General features: G+C 51.3%; 1 protein-coding gene across 1 annotated transcript in view; it reads left to right on the top strand.

The window, feature by feature from the left end:
- LOC118794506 (protein sidekick-2-like) overlaps positions 1 to 15,500 on the top strand; it is an 82,043-nt gene extending 66,543 nt beyond the window's left edge. The window contains exons 38-45 of the mRNA XM_036552768.1: positions 1,421 to 1,558; positions 1,719 to 1,880; positions 2,261 to 2,386; positions 3,202 to 3,366; positions 3,714 to 3,854; positions 7,083 to 7,227; positions 10,138 to 10,264; positions 15,108 to 15,500. Of these exons, the coding sequence (XP_036408661.1) occupies positions 1,421 to 1,558; positions 1,719 to 1,880; positions 2,261 to 2,386; positions 3,202 to 3,366; positions 3,714 to 3,854; positions 7,083 to 7,227; positions 10,138 to 10,264; positions 15,108 to 15,500 (1,397 nt within the window). The remainder of the gene's footprint in view (positions 1 to 1,420; positions 1,559 to 1,718; positions 1,881 to 2,260; positions 2,387 to 3,201; positions 3,367 to 3,713; positions 3,855 to 7,082; positions 7,228 to 10,137; positions 10,265 to 15,107) is intronic.
- The last annotated feature ends 2,000 nt before the right edge of the window (positions 15,501 to 17,500 follow it).

Raw genomic sequence — 17,500 nt, 5'->3', positions numbered from 1 at the left:
TTGCTTTCATTTCAACATTTACATAAATATTTCCAGTTATAATCAAGAAAGCCCAGAGAGAACGGGTAACAGTGTACCATAGTGGTAAGGAGCAGGACTCATAGCCAAAAGGTTATAGGTTCAGTTCCCTGCTGGGGCACTGCTGCTGTTCCCTGAGGTAAGGCACTTAACCCGCTGTTCTCTTGGTAAATATAATATAAATGGATAACATGTAAAAATTGCAACCTATGTAAGTCACTCTGGATAAGACAACAGTGTAAACAGCTGGGTATTTTCTGAGGCAGTTGTGCAACCTTTTGGTTACGTGCCCTGCTCCTTACCACTGTGCCACGCTGCTGCATGAATGCCAGCTCTGAACTGAAGGATGCCGCCGCTCTCTTCTGTCTTCCTCTCTGTTCGATACAGCATAAGAGACACCGTTTCTCACGTCAGGCCATTGTCTCCATGGCAGTTGGCCTCAGCCATTATCGTGACTGAGTAATCTTTTTGGTAGATGCCTTTGTCCAGAGTGATTCTAAATTATCCATCTGCTTTGCTTATCTGCTGAAGCCATCCAGGTCTGGTGCCTTGCAAACAGGCAGAGCAGTGTTGCCCCAACTTGGACTCGAACCCGCAACACACTTCGATCACAAGTCGCTCAACTCCATACGCCACACCACTGCCCTGAGATTACAGAACAATGCGTTCCTTGTCTTTTTTGTATTTTCTGAAGGGCGTATTTTTATGCATCGGGTGACTTATAGGGGTTAAGATGCATGGGGGGTTTTGGGGGGGTTAGGGTGGTGTTGAAAAGGACGGACATTCTCAAAGTTTTATTGGCACGTCTGAATGCCGCTGCCGCGGTGACGGAAGCGTTTGACAGGCCTGTTGAGAGGGGCTGAGAGGGGAGAGGGCTGATGGGGTAGATTTCTTTTTTGGCTGGAGCACACAATGCAGCCAGTGTGTTTTTGATCCCTGGATGGGGAGGGAAAAGATGATTTCCTCTCTGGGTTGCGTAAAGAGTTTCCGCTCCCCGGAGGAGGGGACCTGAACCCTGCTGCGCTGGCTGTGGGTCTCGCCAGCTCTTCCCCAGCTGTCGCTCAACCCTCTCACAATGTTTCTGCTGCGTTGCAGCAATGTTATTGCAGCGTTATTTGCTGTTTATGTTCTCCTGCTGGTGCTGTACTCTTTCTCCATTGCTCCTCGTTCGCTTTTGAGCTCATTCCAGATGTAAGAAAGTAATGTGGACATTGTCAGAACGTTACCAGAATATTTTTTCCACGTTATTAGTGCACACTCTTGGGCCAGCATCTGCACATATGATTTTTTTTTATTGTCAAACTGAAAAAAATATGGAAACTAAACTAACAGCCAACCTGGCAGGGTCTAGCTGTACTGTCCACCCGTGACCTTTGACCCTTATGACCCCCTTCTGCCTCAGCGCCCAGCGCTCCCAGTTTCATCCACTTCAGCGATCTGACCACCACCTCCGTCAACGTGTCCTGGGGGGAGCCCGTGCACCCCAACGGCATGATCGAGGGGTACCGCCTCATCTACGAGCCAAGCACTCCTGTTGATGGTGAGCCCTGTTTCACTGGCCGCTTGTAGATAAATGTGTGTGGATGTATGTAGCTCCTCTGTGTGTGTGTGTGTGTGTGTAGAGGTGGTTGTGTGTGTGTTCATCCTGAGTTTTCGGTGTCCTCCTGTGCTAACTCCGACCCCATCACCCCCTCCTCCAGGTGTCAGTAAGATTGTGACCGTGGATGTGAAGGGCAGCGCCCCCCTCTGGATGAAAATCAAAGACCTGGCAGACGGGGTCACCTACAACTTCCGCATCCGAGCCAAGACCTTCACCTACGGGCCCCAGGTGGAGGCCAACATCACCACTGGGCCTGGGGAAGGTCTGTCTGATGACCTCTCAGCATTCTGTCTTCACATTAAAAGTTTTGAGTTTCTACTGTTAACTGAAGGGTGGAACGTCAATATTGACTGAGCTCCTCTTGAAGAAGCAGTTCATGAGTTGTATATGCTGTTTTGTATGCTGTGTGTGTGAGTGTGTGTGTATGTGTGTGAGTGAGTGCGTGTGTGTGTGTGTGTGTTGTATGTGCGTGTGTGTGTGTGTTTGTGTGTGAGAGTGAGTGCGTGTGTGTGTGTGTTGTATGTACGCGTGTTGTGTGTGTGTGTATGCGGTGTGTGTCTGTGTGCTCTGCAGTGATGGCTGTAAGGCATGCGGTCTTTGGCTCACCCCTCCTCTCTGGCTCCACCCCCCGCCCTGCCCCAGGAGCGCCTGGCCCCCCTGGCGAGCCTTTCATCTCCCGCTCCAGCAGCACCTTCACCCTGCACTGGGCGAACGGTGACCCCGGGCGAGCGCCCATCACCCGCTACGTCATTGAGGCCCGGCCGTCAGGTGAGCGGGGTGGGAGAGCCGCCGAGGTGATTTACGCACCACAGACATGCTCATCCGGATAGCGGTGCTCTCAGAACTCCACCACTACATTATTGTCATTTACCCATTGTACCCATTTGTACAGCTGGATATTTACAGAGGCAGTTATGTGTTAAGTACCTTGCCCAAAGGAACAACAGCACAGTGCCCCAGCAACCTTTTGATTGCAAGCCCTGCTCCTTACCACTGTGCCACACTTCTGCCCGCGTCTGAGTCTGTGTGTGCTACGCTGTAAACCCTCTTGGTCGATTGGGAGGGAGGCACACCAGTTAAGGGCAGTATAGCATTATGATAAGGAGCAGGGTTTGCAACTGAAAGGCTGCTGCTTTGATTCCCCGCTGGGGCCCCGCTGCTGTACCCTTGGGCAACCCACACTGCCTCGCAAAAATATCCAGCTGTATAAATGGATACAGTTATAATCTACATGTATGCAAGTTGCTCTGGATAAGAGCGTCTGCTAAATGTCAGTAATGTAATGTCAATGCGCATGCAGTCCGATCATTCACACAAGGATAATGTTTGGATTGTGCACATAGTGTAATATAGTAACAGATTGGATAGTTTAAATATACAGCGTAAACGTATTCCATTTCTACTCCCATTCCCATAGTGATTGGTGAAGGCACTGTGTCAGGTCCAGAAACCTTCCCCCCCATCTGTTCTTTTCGCTGCTTGCAATGTCAGATACGGTCAAGCAGTAGACAGATCTCACAGGGCATTTCCGTTCTGTGGAAAAAAAAGTGTGTGAACACGCTTAACCATTCAGTATTTCTCAGACGAAGGCTTATGGGACATCCTGATCAAAAACATCCCCAAGGAAGTGACATCATACACGATGGACATGGACATGCTGAAGGAGGGGGTGAGCTATGACTTCCGGGTCGTCGGTGTCAACGACTACGGATTCGGCTCCCCAAGCGCCCCATCGCCCTCAGTCTCAGGTCAGTTTGAGCTCCGTGGCCGCCTTAAGGCTTCTTCCTGCTGTTAATGACTCTGATCCTTTCAGTTCTGACCAAAGATGACATGTCAGTTCATTACCAGAAGACTGTGACTACTGAAAGATGTGCATTCGGTAACACTGAAAACTGCAGGTAGGCATGTAATAAAGAGGCGGATATACCGAGAAATCAAAAGCGACTCTCAAATGGCCTTGACTTTGTGGTGTATTCTCATGGCTTACCTATTTCACTTTTGCACCAATCAGCCCCCGTGCTCAAGACATTCACTTTGTGCGTTTATGTATTACATTTATTCTTGCTGTCTATGTATGCGTCTGTGACTCCTCTAGCCCACAGGATGGCGCCCTTCTACGAAGAGTGGTGGTTTTTGGTGGTGATCGCTCTGGTGGGCTTCATCTTTATCCTCCTCCTGGTCTTCACCCTCATCATCCACGGTCAGAGCAAGAAGTACTCCCAGAAGTCAGACCCAGGTGGGCGAAAGAGCGTTATTGGGGGAGGGGGAGGGGGCTGTGAGGAGCTGGGTTTGGGGGGTTACAGGTTCAGTTCAGAAGGAGGCTTTGTCTTCATTGCTTTTGTAAATTCTGACCTGAATTCTGAACCTTCACCCCACCCTTCTTTGCTTGTGTGCCCCATGTTGGCACGCAGAGCGAGAGGAAAGAGTGTGTGGTTTTTGGGGGGTGTGTGGGTAAAAACACGCAAACACGGCATTACGTCATGCTGTTTGTTTGCTCTGCTGACACGTGAAGAGCGAGGCACACACACACACACACACACTCACACACTCACACACACACACACACACACACACACACACTCACACACTCACACACACACACACACACACACACTCACACACTCACACACACACACACACACACACACTCACACACACACACAGCCGGAGCGAGGCACAGAGACGACATTACGGGCGACAGCTAAGCAGAGACAGGGACAGCAGTGTGGCGCTGTGGCGAGGAGCAGGGCTCCATTCCCCGCTGGGGCGCTAAGCAGAGACAGGGACAGCAGTGTGGCGCTGTGGTGAGGAGCAGGGCTCCATTCCCCACTGGGGCGCTAAGCAGAGACAGGGACAGCAGTGTGGCGCTGTGGCGAGGAGCAGGGCTCCATTCCCCACTGGGGCGCTAAGCAGAGACAGGGACAGCAGTGTGGCGCTGTGGTGAGGAGCTGTGGTGAGGAGCAGGGCTCCATTCCCCACTGGGGCGCTAAGCAGAGACAGGGACAGCAGTGTGGCGCTGTGGCGAGGAGCAGGGCTCCATTCCCCACTGGGGCGCTAAGCAGAGACAGGGACAGCAGTGTGGCGCTGTGGTGAGGAGCAGGGCTCCATTCCCCACTGGGGCGCTAAGCAGAGACAGGGACAGCAGTGTGGCGCTGTGGTGAGGAGCAGGGCTCCATTCCCCACTGGGGCGCTAAGCAGAGACAGGGACAGCAGTGTGGCGCTGTGGTGAGGAGCAGGGCTCCATTCCCCGCTGGGGCGCTAAGCAGAGACAGGGACAGCAGTGTGGCGCTGTGGTGAGGAGCAGGGCTCCATTCCCCACTGGGGCGTTGTTGTTGTTTTCCTTTGTTGGGGTCCCCGGAATGTTTGTTTACCGCTGGTATCGCACTGGATGAGCGCGCGTGATTTTCCTCTGAAGCGATAAGACATTGGTCTTCACCTTGCTAACAGGAAGCTTTATCTTCCATTTGAAAGGGCACCAAAATTATGAAGCATTCTCACTTTTATTAATTTTCACTCTTGACAGCAGATTTCAGGCAGAAAGTTAATTTCAAGCTGAGCAAAAAGAAATATGGAATCCATATTACATAATTCAGTTAACTATAATTCAGTTAATTATTCAATTCAATTCACAATTCACTTGATTAAGAGGTTGTTTGGAATAGATACTTGAATTCACAGCAGGGTTGTAGAAGGGCAGAGTGCAGTGGTGTGGGACTCTCACAAAGGTCAAAGGTCAGAGGTCAAAATACAGAGGCGCACACCCAAGCTATCAAGCCATTACATGCCCCAGGAGCTATTAAACTCTGTGTTCAAGAACACTGACAGCATTGAGGTGCCTAAAGCATGCGGTTTAGCAAAGGAGCGGCTTTAAAGGAGAAGATTATTGGGGAAAAAAACATAGAATGACCTTCAGACAAAAGGAAAAACAGATCAGAAGTTAAATTACATGCTGACCAGTGAGGGAAGGAGAGAGAGAAAGAAAGAGAGAAGCAGAGTAATTGGAGAGAAATTTGAAGACCCCTGTCTGTGTGGCTTAGGGATAGGGTTAGGGTTAGAGAGAGAGAGAGAGGGAGAGAGAGGGAGAGAGACAGAGTGAGGGAGAGAGGAGTCCAGTGAGACAGTGTGACATCAGCGTTGGCATTCCTCTGCAGACAGCGCGGTGTGTCATGCTCTGCTGGGAGGCGGGCCCCGCGGGGTCAGTAAACATGTCCCTGAGGGGGGGGGGGACACACAAGAGACCCGTTTGTGTGGGACACAAAGAGCCGCTCTCAGGACCCTGCGCACCCAGCCGCGGGGCCGTCCTGCTCACCAGCGGTCACTGTTTATTTAACACGCCACCCGCCACCCAGGCCTGTCCCAGCACAGCTCAGAGCAGCGAGTCGGGGCACTGTGGGTACCTCCCCAATTCTCACTGCAGTCATGAGGCATGTGTGTGTGTGTGTGCGTGTGTGTGTGCGTGTGTGTGTGTGTGTGTGCGTGCGTTCGTGTGTGTGCGCGTGCGTGTGTGTGTGTGCGTGTGTGTGTGCGTGCGTGTGTGTACGTGTGTGTGTACGTGTGTGTTTGTGTGTGTGTGTACGTGTGTGCGCACGTGTGTGCGTGTGTGTGTACGTGCGTGTGTGTGTGTGTGTACGTGTGTGTTTGTGTGTGTGTACGTGTGTGCGCACGTGTGTGCATGTGTGTGTACGTGCGTGTGTGTGTGTGTACATGTGTGTACGTGTGTATCTGTGTGTGTGTGTACGTGTGTGTGCGTGCGTGTGTGTGTGCGTGCGTTTGTCAGTAAGTCAGACTTGTAAGTGTGCGTGTTTGTACACGCATGTGTGTGTGTGTTTGTTTCACTGCAGTCGTAATAGTAGTGTTAGCTGCGGCAGTTAGTCGTGACTCTTGGGGCAGAGGGCTAAGGCCTATTTGTTCAGTGCAAGTTTAGGGTTCAAGACCATGCTACGCAGGGCCGCCGTGTAGCATAGTGAGAAGGAGCAGGGCACACAACCGGAAGGTTACTGGTTCTATTCCCCACTGGCGTATCGCTGCTGTACCCTTTGGCAAGGTACTTAACCAAGAATTGCCTCAGTAAATATCCAGCTGTATAAACGGGTAACGTAAAATTGTAGCCTATGTAGGTTGTTCTTGATAAGCTAAATAACAATAAGATAATGTTGTAACTGTAGTATTATTTGCTGCAGCAAATAATAGATGTAGTAGTATGATAAACTGTAGCTGCAGTAATAGTTGCAGTAGTATTATTATACTGTCTTTAAGTAGTATTATCAGCTTGAGTAGTGGAAGCAGTAGTAGTTGTAGTAATTAGGTGTAGGTGTAGCTGGAGTGGTAATAGCTGAAATAGTAGTGTTTCCCTTATTAATATCTGTACTTGTAGGTGTGGTAGTGGTATTGCGTGCAGCAGTAGGCAGACGCTGTGGAGCGCTCAGGACTAACACCCATGCAGTGTCCACCTATCTCCACCCAGGGAACACCTCTGTCAGCAATGCCACCCCTCTCACCCAGGGGGCGATGGTCAGCCTGGACGAGGGACGCTTCCCTGCGCTGGAGCTCAACAACCGCCGGCTGTCTGTCAAGAACTCCTTCTGTCGCAAGAACGGGATCCAGACCAGGTGAGTCTGCTTCTGCCGCAAGAACGGGATCCAGACCAGGTGAGTCTGCTTCTGTCGCAAGAACGGGATCCAGACCAGGTGAGTCTGCTTCTGTCGCAAGAACGGGATCCAGACCAGGTGAGTCTGCTTCTGTCGCAAGAACGGGATCCAGACCAGGTGAGTCTGTTGTCATGGCAATGGGAAGGCGTGATGCTGGCTGATGGGGAGAAGGAGGATAAAGCAAGATTTTGAGCAGGAGGCTAAAAATACGCCTCCTTTAGATCTCAGTCGATGATGCGTAACTTTTTCGTCACATCGCCTGTATTTTCACCGCAGTGAAAGGCTCACTGTGCTGTGTTTGGAACCTTTCTGACAGAAATAGTGCTGTTGTTTTTTTTAGTTATTTTCTACTGAATCTAAAATAATCTGATTAATGTGGGGCTGGTCAACTGTTGTCTTTTTGTTTTATATTAAGCTTACTGGGCTTAAGGTCGCCTCTTTGAGCCGTTCCAGCTTCCTGACCGCAGACAAAGACCGCTGGTGATCTCTGAAAGGGTTTGCTGTGGTCACAGAGAGAGGCTATTCTTTGCCCTCATGACTGTGGAGTGGGGTGGGGGGGGGGGGGCATATGAGGACAAGGCAAGCACGTGAAACGCTTCGAACTACTACCCGTAACAGAATTACGCCTCTTTTATGAGCCAAGGTCAACAACTAGAATCCCCCCTCCAACCCACCCCGATGGTACAGCTGGACGTGCCAGCAAACAGGACGTTTGGGGGGGGGGGGGGGGGGGGGGGCGCTCTTCGGTTATACTTCCTGTGGGACACAGGAGTGAGGGCATTGGGGGGGGGGTGTTTATGTTAGGGTGGAATGCGTCAAATTTCAGATCATACTCCCAGGCCGTGGGGGCCTGGGCTGGGTTCAAAGCCCCTGGGACCTCTCCTTACTTTGATGAGCTGTGTTTCGGGTGGCTGCAGTCCTGCTAATGAGCTGTACCCCCCACACACACACATACACACACAGACACACACAGACACAAACACACACAACACCACTGCCCTCACCCCTCAGAGGGGGTTGCCAGGCTGGGGTGCTGCTGAATTATTCAGTGTTGGTGCTTGATGGAAGGGGGTGAGGGTATTTGGAATTAAGTGACCCCCACCGCCACCCCCATCCCATCATACATCTGAGTCTCCTCTTAATTTTTAAACAGGCACTTCATCACTCCCAGACCCCACCTAGTCTCACTCTGCACAGCTGGGAGAGGCGTGGCTGACATTAACCCTCTCCTGTCCACAGGCCTTCCTCTACTCACCTCACAAAGCAGTGTTCAGGAGGCACACAGATCCTGGATCAGTCCTGCTTTATTGTTGGTGTGTTCTCTAGGAGAGAGCCACAGATCCTGGATCAGTTCTGCTTTATTGTTGGTGTGTTCTCTATGAGAGATCCACAGATCCTGGATCAGTCCTGCTTTATTGTTGGTGTGTTCTCTAGGAGAGAGCCACAGATCCTGGATCAGTTCTGCTTTATTGTTGGTGTGTTCTCTAGGAGAGAGCCACAGATCCTGGATCAGTTCTGCTTTATTGTTGGTGTGTTCTCTAGGAGAGATCCACAGATCCTGGATCAGTTCTGTGTATCGATGTTGGTCAGGGTGCCCTGTGTGTGAATGTGTGTGAGGCAGAGAGAGGGAGAGGGACAGAGACAGACAGAGGGAACAGACACCCCCCCTCCCTGACAGACACCTGCTGTCACCCCCCCCCTGCTGAGATGCCTGGAATCTGGCGAGGATGTTGCCGTGGCGACAGAGGTAGGCCTGAGCACTGATCCTGTACCCAAAAGACCCGGGGGGGCTGTGAGCAGACAGGAGAAGCACAGACCAAAGCAGAGCCTTCTGCTGCCAGTCTCTGTCTGGTGGGAGGCAGAGCGTGTCTGATGGGTCCTGAACCTCCACCACTGCTGTGTGTGTGTCCACTCTCTGGTTCCACCGAGCTCCGGGGTCACAGAGGGTCGGGGTCCCACGTCACAGACTCCCCAGGGTCCCTTAACCTCCAGGATTCCAGCCGTGCTTGTGGAACGGGAGGGCAAGGGGCCAGAGGGGTGGGGGGCGGGGGGCGGGGGGCGGGTAGCAGGGGGGGATTCTGGAGTCATCTTTACGGTTTCAGCTCTTCTTTTACCAAAGGCATGCCAGCCTCTTTTCATTTTATGAAAAAAAACAATTTGTTCATTTTTGTTCTTCAGTGTTTTAAATCATAAATATTTAAATTTCCTAAGTAAACATTTTATGTGTGTGTGTGTGTGTGTGTGTGTGTGTGTGTGTGTGTGCGTGTGTGTGTGTGTTTGTTAGGGGGGTATCCCTACAGCACACAGCCATCTTCTACCCCCACCTCCCCAAACCATTACCGTGTCTAACATCCTGCCTTCTGCTGGGGTGTGCAGAATCGTTTTTGCATGGAGACCCTGTGGGGGTTGGGCGGGGGGAGTGGGGGGGTCAGGGCAGGGGTCACATGCGTGACCTGTGATCTCTGTGATAACCCCGCCCCCTCCTGCCCTGGTCAGCCAATAGATCAGAGATCAGAGACACTGATGGTCCTCTCTCCAGAGCAAAATGGCCTATTGTGAGCTTCACTGTGGGTCACTGTCTGTCCCCAGGCTACACTCCAGATCTGCCCGGTGTTGCAGCCAGGCTCTGTCCCCACGCAGCTAAAGCCTCTCTCCTTTATCCTTTCCAACTTAATCTCTGTCATCCAGTCTGAAGTCAAGTCACTCCGTGTGTCTAATTCCTTCTTGAAATCAAGCTCCATCGAAATCAAGTCTATGAGCATGTTGTATTTAGACATACACACACGTGTATAATTTTACATTGATAAATGTAAAAGTGATGACATTTTTACTTGTTTTACATGTCTCTCCCCCGCCCACCCGCTGGAGTAGGCCTCCCCCTCGGCCTAGCCCCGGCTGCCTGCATTACTCTGATGAGGACATCAGCACCAAGTATAATGACCTGAGAGCTGACAGCAGCAGCCTGACGGAGAAGCCCTCAGAGATCTCAGACTCACAGGTAAGGCTCCTGCCACGCCCTGCCACCCCTCGTCACACCCACACCCCACTCTGCCACGCCCTGCCACGCCCCACCCCGCCTCGCCTTGCCACACCCTGCCTCTCCACCTCATCTCTGAGGACCTCATTACCCCTCCCGGCAGTGCTGGATGTGGTCGGTGATGTGCGTGTGAGGCTGATGGGGCTGAAAGTTTGTCCTGCAGCAGCTGTGTCTCTCTCTGAGGCCCCGGGGCCCTCGTCAGCCTGCAGAGAGGAGAGACGCCGAGGACGAGACTCACAGTGACAGTGCTGACACACAGAGGTTAAAAACCTCAGTCCGAGCATCCATGACTGGACCAAGCCTCAAAAGAGAGAGTCTACAAACTGAAAGAGAGGGGATACCAGAGAGGCACCCTTGCCAGAGTGCGAAAAAGGCATACAGCCCCTTACCACATGGCCCACATGGACCCCCTCTTATTGTGCCAGGTTGCCTGGTTAAATGCCTGTTTCAAAAGCAAGGACCCGTTTTTGTGCCAGGTCGCCTGGTTAAATGCCTGTTTCAAAAGCAAAGAGCTCTCTATTAGTGGGAGAGTGAGATGGCCCCCTCATGACTGGCTCGCATACAATACACTGCAGCCATAATTCAATCTCCCGAAGGATACCGATCTCAGAACGTTTTAGCAGTATGCATCCTTAATGGCTTTGCTATTACACAGACAGACAGGCGCACAGGGCAATGATACACCCTCTGCTCCCGGTGCTGGGGCTAAGATGGCCGCCACACAGCATATGCAGGACCTAATGCCGGCTGAGCATGTTGCTTGCCAGAAGCATCCGGGGCGCGGGAGAAAGTACAGGTCGGACCGTAAGGTACAGTGTGGGGGGGGGGCTCACATCAGCACCCACTGAGCCAGTGTGACAGGGTGCGCCGTGGATGAAGGAATGATGCTCTCATACACTCACTCTCTCTCCCCCTCTCTCTTTTGATGACTCTTTCTGCATTCCCTCTGACTCCAGTACCTCTCCCCTCCCAATCCCTTAACTCTCCAGTCTGACCTGGGCGGCTCTGCGTCAGCTCTTTGTCATTGGTAGAGCTTCTCTGGTTCTCAGCAGTGCTGTGGGATAGGCTTCTGGATGATTGACTGAGGAGGAAATATCCGGAATTCCCGCGGTTTCCCTCATGTCAGAACATTACAGAATTTTCAAGGAATGTTTCTTTTGTAGCTTCTGTAGGTCCGTCCGCTTGCTGCAGACTTCGAGTCCCCCGGAGACGTGCAGAGTGTTTTTCGTGCAGGCGGTGACTGAAAGCGCAGCCGGCGTAATGACCGCACTCAGAAAGCCGCTTGCTTTGGTGTGCGGCGCTGCTGTCAGTGCAGTTATTTATTTGCTCAGCAACTTATTTGCATAGCTCACATTTCTAACATATCGTCCATTTACATGGCTGCATATTCCAGTAGCTCAGGCCACACGTCGTATTGAGTGCTTTGCTTAAGGTTTCAGCTCTGATGAGTTAGAAAGCACAGCTTCCTCCATTAGTGTTCAGCACCTTAATGAACCTCAGTTTTTTACACACACAGACACACACACACACACACACACACACACACACACACACACACACACACACACATTCACACAATCATACACAAAATAATACACATATACCTGTAGGCACTCACACACGTGCACTCACTCTGACAAATAAACTTCAGCTAGTATCAAAGAATGGGCACCAATGCAAGAGACCCAGTCTGTCAAGCCACACAGACAGGGATCTGCAAATGTTTCTGCAATTAGCCTGTTTCTCTCTCTCTGTCTCTCTCTCGCTCTCTCTTTCACAAACACATATGCCCACACACACTCACACACGCCCCTCCCATGATCTCTTTAGACATTTCTCTCGTTATATTTCCATAACCACTTTAGGCAAAAAGTGTGAATGACTTTTTCACCATTCATAATAAGGACACATGACGTAGGAGGTGCAAAGATGTGGCCGATCAGTGTGATTTTATATGACCTTTCCTCTCTGCACAGTCCTCATAACCTCCGGGGGTTGTGGCTCTTAGGAGACAGATGTGGAGAGATTTCTACATCTAATTCCTTCCCACAACACATCATTCACTCATTAATCAACCTTTAATAGGACGTGGCCTATTAATGTGCAGTGCTAGGATCCGGTTCCCTCAGGCATATGTGAAGACAGCTATTTTTAGTAGAAGTACCACAGTTGGGGTCCTGAGTGGTATTATGTAGAGATATGAGAGGGCAAAGCAGATAAAGTGGACACAAGTGTTTCTCTCTCTCTCTCTCTCTCCCTCTCTCTCTCCCTGTCTCTCTCTCTCTCACACTCACACACACACACACACATACCTGTGTCTCAAGTGATGGACATAGATGTAGTCAAGCAATTTTTATTTCAATTTACTGCAATTTTCTTTGTCCTAAAACAAGAACATGAAGAAATCATTACATTCAGGCATTATGATGAGAATGTAATGTTGTTTAGATAGTGAATATCATGTTTATTTTATATTAAATATTATTAATAATATTTCATATTATTACTCAAAGGTTAGGGAGGAAAGACATTGCAGTCAGACAGAACTTGGGCCATAGGCTCCTGTGTGTTCTGATGTGGACTGTTGTTCAGATGGTGACAGAAGTTCACCATCATTTGGTTGTTTTTTTTCTACATGAATCTGAAACATTTTTTCCATGGGAATATACATTATACACAGAATGCTGCCGGTGAAAGATTACTACAGAGGTCAGTAGGATATGATGCAAATGAGCAGAAAAGCACTTACTCCATTGGATGTTAAAAGACACCTCGTGATGGAAAACTTCTGGCCCCACGTAACGCAGTGGGGGGTGTGTTTTAAACGCATTCTTCATGAGTGGGTGGGAGGGGGACTTGTTTACAGGCCGTAGTGATTTAGGGCCTTTTTAACTCTAATTTATCACCACTTTTTACCCGCACAGAATTTTCCAAATTTTTCCGGCAGCCATTTCAGAGCTCCCTGCAGTTAGACGGGAGAGTGAGGCTGGGGCCACCAGGTCTGCGGAATTCACAGCACCCTGTGCACCGCACACTCAACAGCAGCCCAACACCAGCCGGTGCTCTGTGCACCGCACACTCAACAGCAGCCCAACACCAGCCGCTGCTCTGTGCACCACACACTCAACAGCAGCCCAACACCAGCCGGTGCTCTGTGCACCACACACTCAACAGCAGCCCAACACCAGCCGCTGCTCTGTGCACCACACACTCAACAGCAGCCCAACACCAGCCGCTGCTCTGTGCACCACACACTCAACAGCAGCCCAACACCAGCCGCTGCTCTGTGCACCACACACTCAACAGCAGCCCAACACCAGCCGCTGCTCTGTGCACCGCACACTCTACAGCAGCCCAACACCACCCGGTGCTCAACAACAGCCCAACACCAGCCGCTGCTCTGTAAGAACAGCAAGCTCAGGGTGCCCAACAGAGAGGGGAATCTTCAGATCACCACCATGTTTTTGCAGGAAACCAGAATATACAGAGACGGTTTATAATAGGCTGTCGCCATGTATTTAATCTATAAATGAGCCTGTGCTTACGGCCAAAGCTCTAGCGCTAGCATTTGGGCAGGGGCATCCTCTGTCCTCTGTCCCACACCTAACTCACTGTACCTGTAGGAGGAGGTCTCCTGTAAGAGTCATGCTCTCTGGTGCTTCGAGTGAGGCCCTCCCTGCGTTTTCATTGGCTGGGGGGAGAGTGGTCCCTCATGCTAGCTCTTCCTCCTGTTACGTTCACACCTCTCCAGCGGCGGAGTTGTGGTTTCCATTTCTTTCCAACTCAGGACATTGAAATAGGAAACGTGGCTCGAATGCACAGTACTTTTCTGACAGAACTGATTCATCTCAAAATCTACCGCTGTTGTTTGAATGTCAGCAGGGCATCAAGTATATCTGGATATGGGACAGCTCTGACACTGTCCAATTTGTCTTTCCCCCAACCCCAACCCCTGCCCCCCTCGTCCCCCACACCCCTCCCCCCTCGTCCCCCTCCCCCCTCGTCCCCCACACCCCTGCCCCCCTCGTCCCCCACACCCCTCCCCCCTCGTCCCCCACACCCCTGCCCCCCTCGTCCCCCACACCCCTCCCCCCTCGTCCCCCACACCCCTCCCCCCTCGTCCCCCACAACCGCTGCCCCCCTCGTCCCCCACACCCCTCCCCCCTCGTCCCCCTCCCCCCTCGTCCCCCACACCCCTGCCCCCCTCGTCCCCCACACCCCTCCCCCCTCGTCCCCCTCCCCCCTCGTCCCCCACACCCCTGCCCCCCTGGTCCCCCACACCCCTCGTCCCTCGTCCCCCACACCCCTGCCCCCCTCGTCCCCCACACCCCTCCCCCCTCGTCCCCCACACCCCTCCCCCCTCGTCCCCAACACCCCTGCCCCCCTCGTCCCCCACACCCCTCCCCCCTCGTCCCCAACACCCCTGCCCCCCTCGTCCCCCACACCCCTCGTCCCTCGTCCCCCACACCCCTGCCCCCCTCGTCCCCCACACCCCTCCCCCCCTCGTCCCCAACACCCCTGCCCCCCCGTCCCCAACACCCCTGCCCCCCTCGTCCCCCACACCCCTGCCCCCCTCGTCCCCCACACCCCTCGTCCCTCGTCCCCCACACCCCTCCCCCCTCGTCCCCAACACCCCTGCCCCCCTCGTCCCCAACACCCCTGCCCCCCTCGTCCCCCACACCCCTCCCCCCTCGTCCCCCTCCCCCCTCGTCCCCCACACCCCTGCCCCCCTCGTCCCCCACACCCCTCCCCCCTCGTCCCCCACACCCCTCCCCCCTCATCCCCCACACCCCTCCCGTCACAGGGCAGTGACAGTGACTACGAGCTGCAGGAGGACCGAGAGAAGACGCACTCCTTCGTCAACCACTACATCAGCGACCCCACCTACTACAACTCCTGGCGCCGCCAGCAGAGGGGGCTGTCGCGGCCTCAGGCCTACGGCCACGCCGAGCCCGAATCAGGGCGCACGGAGCACCGCTCCACCCCTCCCCCCCTCCCCCCGATGCCCCCACACCCGCACCAGCTCAGCTGCTCCCCCCAGCCCCAGGACCCGCCCCAGGGCACCCTCTTCAGGCCAGCGGGCAGCCGGACTCCCACCCCCTCCCTGCTGTCCCCAAACCCTCCCACTCAGCACAGCGCCCTCTACAGGCCCCCGAGTGAACAGGCGCCCGCTGCCGGATTCTCCTCCTTCGTTTGACGCAAGACTGTTATGCCAGCTTGTGTTACTGAAAAAAGAAAAAAAAAAACAAAAAAAGCAAAAACGAATCATAACCACTCTGATGACCTGGATTTGAGACTTTGTTCAGTGTTGTTGTTGGTTTCTTTTTCTTTTTTTTTTAAATTTATTTTCTCTTATTTTTATTTTTGTTCTGGTTGTTGATTTTTATTTCTAACAGTTATTTTTAACTGAAAAAATATGCTATGCTTCTCTGGTCATAAGAATCAGAAACGCATCAAAAAGAACCAAACATAAAGAGAGAGAGATTTTTCTCTGGGCGTGTGCAGGCGTGTGTGTGGATCTTCTTACAAACACACTCACAAGTTGGCAGTTTTGTTTTTTTTTTGCAGTTTGAGCTGATTTATTATGTTCTTCTTTTGTGATGTGCAGCTACAGACGGAAAACTCTCACAAATTTTTGTTGTCGTTGAAAAACATAAATGTTGATCATGATCTTAGCTAACACTTCTTACAGTGAACATCAGTGAACAAGGATTTGACTAACATGAAAAAGAAGAAGAAAAAAAAGCTTAAAGACAAAGAAATAATGTTTGACGTGGGAAACTGGGGCAGAAGCCAAAGCTTCCGTCAGAAACCTTGCCTCTGCCACTTCTACGTCTGTGCTCTGATTGGTCGCCTGGCGGAAGTTGTCTGGACTCTGAGATGACATGTGTTTGTGACCTCATTGTGGCCCACAGGTACGTCTCAGCAGAAGCGTTTGTGTGGAGTAGTGCATGCACAGCCCATTTACCCGCAGCTTCAGCTGCCGGTGTCGGAGCGGAGAAGGTGGCCCAGCCAGCGTGGCTGCGGGAGGCACTGTTGTGACTCCAGCTGTGACTCTGCTCTCTCACGCTCGTGGTGCTGATGAACTGTGTTTTTACTTTGTGTAGTTTTGTCAGGATAATGGTGTACTGATAGTATGAAAAGACGAGGAAAGAATCAAAGGGTTATTCATAAAGCGTTGAGGTCACGGTAAGTTAGTTTTAAAAAAGGAAAATAAACTCGCTTTAGTGACTCGTAAAATTGACATCAACATGTACTGTGCCAGTCAGCAAAGTTTATAGTAGATTCTAGAGGTTGAAGAAAAAGACCTGGGAAGTTTCAGATGATGTCAGAGTTTATGAATAATCCCTATTGTAACTGTGTTGGTGGAGCTGTTTGCAGGAGGCTGGACCATCAGGAATGCATTTGGTTCCACTTCCACAGGCAAACACATGCCTGCATCAGTGTCGGAGAGCGTTCTGCATCAGCTGATCTGTCCCATGTGATCCAAACCTCATAGATTTCTCCACAAGGAATCCTTGTTAAATTCCTTTACGTGTTCAATCGAAAAAATATTCATCCAAAATATAAGGAATATATTAAAACATACCACATATGTTGGAGCCTACGTTATGTACTTGCTAAAGTGGAAGCATGTCAGTTTTACTGCCACTATCATGTCATATTCTGCTCGTTCAATAACATTGAAATTTTACATAAATACATTGTAATATACAGTATGCATAAAAGTCCACGTGGATGTGGCATAAAATAGCATATTTTACAGTATAACAGTTTAAACTGTGTGGCAAAACACATGCATTTATTATGAAGAAGCAGTTTTGTCAATTCTTTGTCCAAGTTGGTGCTTTGTTCATCAGACAAGCGAAATTAGCCAGTCAAAGACAGCTAGATAATGGTACGGAAGAGGACAGATCATGTCTGTTGCGTTATACTTAGGTCAGTTTGATCTCTGTAAAATCACAGATTGATCTCTGTCGACCCATCATATTTCTTATATTTTGGATTTTGGATCTTTGGTGAGAGTAGCAGTGCTGGGCCGTGTCAGGCACTTCTGATGGGAAAGCCCTGTGTGGAAATTAGCTTCGCGTATCTTATGAGTGTCAGGTGACAACCGAGCTGTAAACTGAGATAATGTATGCGTAAAGGCCGAGCAGTCAAAAGCAGCGGGTGATTCACCCGTTCAATCGGAATGCT

This window comes from Megalops cyprinoides, chromosome 19, assembly GCF_013368585.1.
Source record: "Megalops cyprinoides isolate fMegCyp1 chromosome 19, fMegCyp1.pri, whole genome shotgun sequence".
Lineage (NCBI taxonomy): Eukaryota > Metazoa > Chordata > Actinopteri > Elopiformes > Megalopidae > Megalops > Megalops cyprinoides.
This window is presented reverse-complemented; position numbering and strand designations above follow the sequence as displayed.